General features: G+C 39.5%; 1 protein-coding gene across 1 annotated transcript in view; it reads left to right on the forward strand.

Annotated features, from left to right (window-relative positions):
* Nucleotides 1–480: 480 nt before the first annotated feature.
* Nucleotides 481–8,425, forward strand: part of LOC147024086 (uncharacterized) — a 36,828-nt gene continuing 28,883 nt past the window's right edge. The window contains exon 1 of the mRNA XM_085890279.1: nucleotides 481–1,418. Within this exon, the coding sequence (XP_085746405.1) occupies nucleotides 532–1,418 (887 nt within the window). The 5' untranslated portion in view covers nucleotides 481–531. The remainder of the gene's footprint in view (nucleotides 1,419–8,425) is intronic.

Consider the following 8,425-nt stretch of genomic DNA (forward strand, 5'->3'; position numbering starts at 1 on the left):
TCCCACGGTGTGTTTCGCCCACAGTCGGCGAGTTATCACCGGCATCCTGACAGAGCACTGGGAAGACGACGTGAAACATAATCCTTGCTCAGAAACTGCACGAGCAGCACAGGACGATGATGTTGATGTTGATGTTGATGTTGATGATGTTGATGTTGATGTTGATGATGTTGATGTTGATGATGTTGATGTTGATGTTGATGATGTTGATGTTGATGTTGATGTTGAAACATATGCGAGACTATAAGACTCCATAATGAAGCCATTATTATTGCGTACAAAGCAAACGATATGGTATGTACATCTGGAGCGAGAACAGGGCAGGAGGAGCTGAGTCGGCGCCATGATGTCAGAGCCTTCGGACCGGATCCCCAATGGCAACGTGGCTCTGAGAATCTGGAAATACTTTCCCAGCAGTGTTCCGTTCCATACATTAATTAATTATCGCCTCCTTAATTTATTACAAATCAACCAGGACACCCTGCCAGTCGATCACGATATTATCCTTGGTCATGCACCTAGTGAACGTGCATGACATCGCAAACTATTGAAACTTTCAACCCAGAGCCCTCCCCACTGGATCCATCCTTCTTCCTCTTCTCCTCTCCCACCCTCGTTCCCCACCAAAAAATGGCCGCGCAACTTCAACAGCTAACACTCGGGGCTTCGAGTGCGTGCGAAAGCGCGCTCCGACTCTCGGAATTCCAGGACGAAGCGCGACCCGCGCGCTCCGGAGCGTTTCCGCTGTTTGCCGCCGTTTCCGCGGGACATTCCCCGCCGGGCTCCGGTCCCGGTCTGCTGGTGAGCGACGTGGTCGTGCCCGCGTTCGTGCGCGAGATCTTCGGAGCCGTACCTCCCAATGCGATGCTGACGTTCTCTTCGGAGCAAGTGGAGCGGGCGTGCGAGGACGTGTTGCGTGCGGGTGACTTGGAGCGTCTCCGGAGCTTCGTGGCATCCCTGCCGGCCGTGGAGCTGCTGCGGGCGAGCGAGTGTTTGCTGAAAGCGCGTGCGGTCCTCGCATTTCAAGCTGAAGATTTCCCCCAGCTGTACGCCATTCTGCAGAGCCATTTGTTCCACCCTGCGAACCACACCTTGCTGCAGGGACTTTGGTACAAGGCACGCTATGCTGAGGCTGAACGGACCCGCGGGCGTCCCCTGGGAGCGGTGGACAAGTACCGCGTGCGGAGACGTCACCCTTTACCACGTACCATCTGGGACGGTGATCAAATGGTCTACTGCATCAAAGAGAAATCTCGAACCGTGCTCCGGGAGTGCTACGAAAAGGTTAAGTACCCGGCGCTCGAGGAGAAGCGGCGTCTGGCCAGGCTCACGGGTCTATCGGTGGTGCAAGTGAGCAACTGGTTCAAGAACCGGCGTCAGAGAGAACGGAACACCTCGGATGAAGCAAATGGGAAAAGGTCCGTCTCAGTTTGTCCCCTCTCCCCTCCATACCCCCCCATCCCCTTTTACATCCTCTCTCCCCACCCAAACTCAGCACCGTGCGGTTTGATTCTCGACCCTAAACAACAAAACTGCTCAAGGAATTCCTTTTCGGACCTCTTTGGTGTTGTGAAACTCAATACACACATCGCAATGGCGATCAGGTTTCGCAGCGCCTTGAAATGGAATGCCCTTCATGTGAGGCCGACCCCCCCTCCACCGAGACCTCCACCCCCGAGACACCGCAGCTTGTTTGTAGAACTGCCAAACGATCACAATGCGCTAAACTCGGAGGCACGGTTTGCACTTCATAATCTCGTTACTTTGTACAGGGCATGCAATGCTTCTGGAAACGGAAACTTGCACGCACTACAGATCGGAATGGACAGCTGGAAGGTTTGATATCAAGTTCTCCACCAACAAACTTCCAAATCAACTTATCAACCAAACAAACTTCCAAATCAAGTTCTCCACCAACAAACTTCCAAATCGAGTTATCAACCAAACAAACTCCAAATCAAGTTCTCCACCAACAAACTTTCAAATCAAGTTATCAACCAAACAAACTTCCAAATCGAGTAATCAAGGAAACAAACCTCCAAATCGAGTTATCAACCAAACAAACCGCCAAATCAAGTGATCAAACAAACAAACTTGCAAATGAAGTTATCAACCAAACAAACCTCCAAATCGAGTAATCAACCAAACAAACCTCAAAATCGAGTTATCAAACAAACAAACTTGCAAATGAAGTTATCAACCAAACAAACCTCCAAATCGAGTAATCAACCAAACAAACCTTCAAATCGAGTTATCAAACAAACAAACTTGCAAATGAAGTTATCAACCAAACAAACCTCCAAATCGAATAATCAACCAAACAAACCTCCAAATCAAGTTATCAACCAAACAAACTTCCAAATCAACTAATCAACCAAACAAACTTCCAAATCGAGTAATCAACCAAACACACATCCAAATCAACTTATCAACCAAACTAACTTCCAAATCGAGTTATCAACCAAACAAACCTCCAAATGAAGTCATCAAGCAAACAAACTTCCAAATCAAGTTATCAAGCAAACAAATCTCCAAATCGAGTAAACAACCAAACAAACCTCCAAATTGAGTAATCAACCAAACAAACCTCCAGATCAATTTATTAACCAAACAAACCTCCAAATCGAGGTATCAACCAAACAAACCTCCAAATCGAGTAATCAACCAAACTTCCAAATCAACTTATCAACCAAACAAACTTCCAAATCAACTTATCAACCAAACAAACTTCCAAATCAACTTTTCAACCAAACAAACTTCCAAATCAACTTATCAACCAAACAAACTTCCAAATCAAGTTATCAATCAAACAAACTTCCAAATGGAGTTATAAACCAAACAAACTTTCAAATCAAGTTATCAACCAAACTTCCAAATCAAGTTATCAAACAAACAAACCTCCAAATCAACTTATCAACCAAACAAACTTCAAAATCAAGTTATCAACCCAACAAACTTCGAAATCAACTTTTCAACCAAACAAACTTCCAAATCAACTTATCAACCAAACAAACTTCCAAATCAAGTTATCAATCAAACAAACTTCCAAATGGAGTTATCAACCAAACAAACTTCCAAATCAAGTTATCAACCAAACTTCCAAATCAAGTTATCAAACAAACAAACCTCCAAATCAACTTATCAACCAAACAAACTTCAAAATCAAGTTATCAACCCAACAAACTTCGAAATCAAGTTATCAACCAAACAAACCTCCAAATCCAGTTATCAACCAAACAAACTTCCAAATCAAGTTATCAACCAAACTTCCAAATCGAGTCATCAACCAAACAAACTTCCAAATCAAGTTATCAACCATACAAACTTCCAAATGGAGTTATCAACCAAACAAACCTCCAAATCAAGTTATCAACCAAACAAACTTCCAAATCAAGTTATCAACCCAACAAACTTCCAAATCAAGTTATCAACCAAACAAACCTCCAAATCAACTTATCAACCAATCAAACTTCCAAAATCAAGTTATCAACCCAACAAACTTCGAAATCAAGTTATCAACCAAACAAACCTCCAAATCCAGTTATCATCCAAACAAACTTCCAAATCAAGTTATCAACCAAACTTCCAAATCGAGTCATCAACCAAACAAACTTCCAAATCAACTTCTCAACCAAACAAACTTCCAAATCAAGTTATCAACCCAACAAACTTCGAAATCAAGTTATCAACCAAACATACCTCCAAATCCAGTTATCAACCCAATAAACTTCCAAATCGAGTCATCAACCAAACAAACTTCCAAATTAACTACTCAACCAAACAAACTTCCAAATCAAGTTATTAACCCAACAAACTTCGAAATCAAGTTATCAACCAAACAAACCTCCAAATCCAGTTATCAACCAAACTTCCAAATCGAGTCATCAACCAAACAAACTTCCAAATCAACTTCTCAACCAAACAAACTTCCAAATCAAGTTATCAACCCAACAAACTTCGAAATCAAGTTATCAACCAAACAAACCTCCAAATCGAGTTATCAACTAAAATTCCAAATCAAGTTATCAACCAAACAAACTTCCAAATCCAGTTATCAAACAAACAAACTTTCAAATCCAGTTATCAACCAAACAAATTTCCAAATCGAGTTATCAACCAAACAAACTTCCAAATCAACTTATCAACCAAACAAACTTCCAAATCGAGTTATCAACTAAAACAAACTTCCAAATGGAGTTATCAACTAAAACAAACTTCCATGATGACATGATGAAAAGGTAAAGAAGAGACAAAGGTGGGGAGGAAACAGTGCACAGAATGTATTGTTTATTTTTTGCAAAAATAACACATTTTGCATCGAAAAATATCTGCTGTTGAACATTCTGAGTTTTTAGTGGCAAAGAAGCTGAAATCTCAAGTGGTGGTACGTTGAAGCAAAATCGACTTTAATAATGTTCAAGAGTGATGGAGGACACGGCTTGTGCAGCAGATATGGTTGCAGTGCCTCCAAATCCTGAAATGTGAACAATTGGCGCGGAGCATGCTGGCTGAGAAGCCCAGACGCCAAGGAATGCATGCGATGCCTTGCTAAACATCTGGTTTTTGCCTTTAACTTTGAGAACGTTTCTCCATATACACGGTCATCGGTGCACCTGGTTGTTCTCATGGAACTTTTATCATGTTCGATGTGTGGCATTGACGACGACTCTTTCACTTGTTTTTTTGTGTTTACGCAAAGTAAAAAGTGGGGTTAAGCAATTAGTTTGTGTTCGTTCGTCCGTCTGTCTTATTTTTTATGATTGAGGAACAACTTATTTAAATCGAATGTTATATTTTGAAAATGAATCGGAACATGAATAGGAAGACAACTTTGCTGTTTTACTGTACTTTGGCTCTGAATTTGTCCTGATCGCACATGCACAGGGAGGAGTGAGATAATATTTTTACTCTGTTTGCCTGTCTGGCAGTGAAGCAAAATTGAAAATCATTCCGAGCAGGAAAATTACTGTTTTTAAAGACGTTATAAAGGACAAACCACATTTCCAAATAACTAATGTAAGATATTAGATATGGTGATCTCAGAGATTCTGGGTAAAATGGTGGGAAACCTCAGAATTGATTAATTTATATGCCTTTAAACTTTTAAAAAGCTTCATTTTAAATTGAATTATATACTTGAACAATATAGAACACAAATAACCTTCAAAATACTTCCAATCACGATGATTATATACAGAAAACCCTTCAATATTGTGGGGGTTAGGTTCCTGGAAAATGCCACGATAGTTGAAACCATCATCATGGAAACCAATAGCCAAATGGAAGGGGTGTGGGTCGAGTTCCTGGTCTTTGAGAAAATATTTACTAAGATCGACAGCAGCATTACAACAGAAAACAAGAAAAAGAGCCATCAGAGATTACAGACCCTCACCAGGACTTCTTTTGAGTGGTGTATTTTTTATTAGTTTTAGGGTAAATCCAATATGGTTGCCAAACCATGTGACCTATGACATCATATGTGTAAACCTTTTGTTCCTCATAGACAGGTGGTCATACGTGTAAAGTTTGGTCTCGATCTGTTCAGCCATTTCAGAGAAGAAGATTTTTGAAGGTTTTGAAAAAAAATATATGGCTGCTGAATCATATATATATATATATATATATATATATATATATATATATATATATATATATATATATATATATATATATATATATATATATATATATATATATATATATATATATATATATATATATATATATATATATATATATATATATATGTGCCTGGTGTTGGCGCAGTGGTTAGGATCCAAGAGGTCCTGAGTTCAAACCACGTTGAGCCGCTGAATTAATACACCAGGGGGTTGACTCAGCCTGTCATCCTTCCGAGGTCGCCAAAATGAGTACCAGTATACTGGGCTGGTGTATACCCCGGTTAAAATAGGTGTACCATATCCCTGTGTCGTAAGAGGCGACCAGGGTTGCGTCAGGAACGGCATCCGGCGTAAAACATGTGCCAAATCACTATGCGGATCATACGGATGATCCGCTGTGGCGACCCCTAACGGGAGCAGCCGAAAGAAGAAGAAGAAGATATATATATATATATATATATATATATATATATATATATATATATATATATATATATATATATATATATATATATATATATATATATATATATATATCACATCACCGATGACATCTTCAATTTTTTTTCTGTTCACCATTTTTTCCCCAGATGACTCAAAAATTTTCATACTGATTGGATGTGGAGTTCCACATAAGCAATTATGACGTCATAACGAAGGCACCAATGATGACATGAAAAAAATCTCGCTCACTCCCCACAAAGAGTAATTGCTATTTGCCAAGTTTCAATTTTTTTTTCGTTGATGTGGTTTCAGAGATGCAGAGGTCCAAAATGTTTCCGTTTTTCCAATATGGCTACCACACCACGTGACATATGATGTCACAATTATCGTTACAACATTCTCCATGAGGAGTCGCACAAATGGTGAAAAATTCGTCTCAATCTGACAAGCGGTTGCGGAGAAAAACACAAAAAAAATTTGTGCGGAAAAACAGACAGACAAACAAACAGACCCAAATGCAATACCTTCTCCTTTGGTGAGGGGAAAAACATGAAAACGTATATATATATATATATATATATATATATATATATATATATATATATATATATATATATATATATATTTATATACATACATATATACAGAAACATATATACATATATACGAGGTGTGTTCAAAAAGTATCCAACCTTAATTTTCGTGTGTAAACAAATGAAGCTGGGGAGGCGTGTTTGGTGCACGTATGTAAGCGATCGTAATCCACATGCGTGAATATTTCCCACCTGCAGAAGCTGTCAGTCGCCGACAGACCGCCGATGAGTGAGGAAGTGGAAGTGAGCGCCGTAGGATTTTCGTTTTTGACAAAATGACGGATCACTGTGGTCTCATCGCCAGTGATCACTGTGTTGAAGAAGTTGGGATCGCTCTTCACTGTCTCCAGCATGTCCTGTGCGATCTCCAAACAGAGTTGCTTCTGCTCGATCGTTAGCAGCTTTGGCACGAACTTCGCTGAGATTCTCCTTAAGCCCAAATCCTCAGTCACAATGGAATGAACGGATCCAATGCTGACGTCTGCCTCGTCTGCAAGTTCCCTGATCGTGATTCGACGATCCTGCATCAGCAGGGTCCTCACTAGGTCAATGAGGATCTCATTTCGGGATGTTGAGGGCCTACCAGAATGTGCTTCACTTTCCACTGATGTGCGACCATATTTGAAGCGGTTGTACAACTCTTTTATCTGCGTGTTGCCCATTGCTTCGTTCCTGAAGGCCTGTTGAATCTTGCGGATCGTTTCCACCTGGAAATCGCCAAGCTTTACACAAAATTTGATGCAGTAGCGTTGTTCAAGTTTTTCCGTCATTTTGTCAAAAACGAAAATCCGACGGCACTGTCTTACACTTCCTCACTCATCGACGGTCTGTCGGCGACTGACAGCTTCTGCAGGCGGGAAAATATTCACGCATACGGATTAGGATCGCCTACATATGTGCACCAAACCATGCCTCCCTAGCTTCATTTGTTTACGCACGAAAAATTAAGGTTGGATACTTTTGAACACACCTCGTAGATACATATACTTATGTACTCACATATAAATATATATATATATATATATATATATATATATATATATATATATATATATATACTGAAAATATATGTTAACTCCACATCCAAGCCTCTGCCAGTCGATGTCGACCATGGATGGTGATGCGCTATATATATCTTCTTCTTCTTCTTTCGGCTGCTCCCGTTAGGGGTCGCCACAGCGGATCATCCGGATGATCCGCATCGTGATGTGGCACATGTTTTACGCCGGATGCCGTTCCTGACGCAACCCTGGTCACCTCTTACAACACAGGGATATGGTACACCTATTTTAACCGGGGTATACACCGGCCCAGTACACTGGTACTCATTTCGCCGACCTCGGAAGGATGACAGGCTGAGTCAACCCCCTGGTGTATTAATTCAGTGGCCCAACGGGGCTTGAACTCAGGAACTTTTGGATCCCAAGCCGCTGCCCTAACCACTGCGCCAACACCAGGCTTCTATATATTTACATATATATATATATATATATATATATATATATATATATATATATATATATATATATGAAAATATATATAGAAGTATATATATATATATATATATATATATATATATATATATATATATATAGTATAGAAATATATATATATATATATATGAAAATATATATAGAAGTATATATATATATATAGTATAGAAATATATATATATATATATATATATATATATATATATAGTATAGAAATATATATATATATATATATATATATAGTATAGAAATATATATATATATATATATATAT

Source organism: Eptatretus burgeri, chromosome 7, assembly GCF_056783735.1.
Source record: "Eptatretus burgeri isolate ZD-2024b chromosome 7, Ebu_testis_v1, whole genome shotgun sequence".
NCBI classification, from domain to species: Eukaryota; Metazoa; Chordata; class Myxini; order Myxiniformes; family Myxinidae; genus Eptatretus; species Eptatretus burgeri.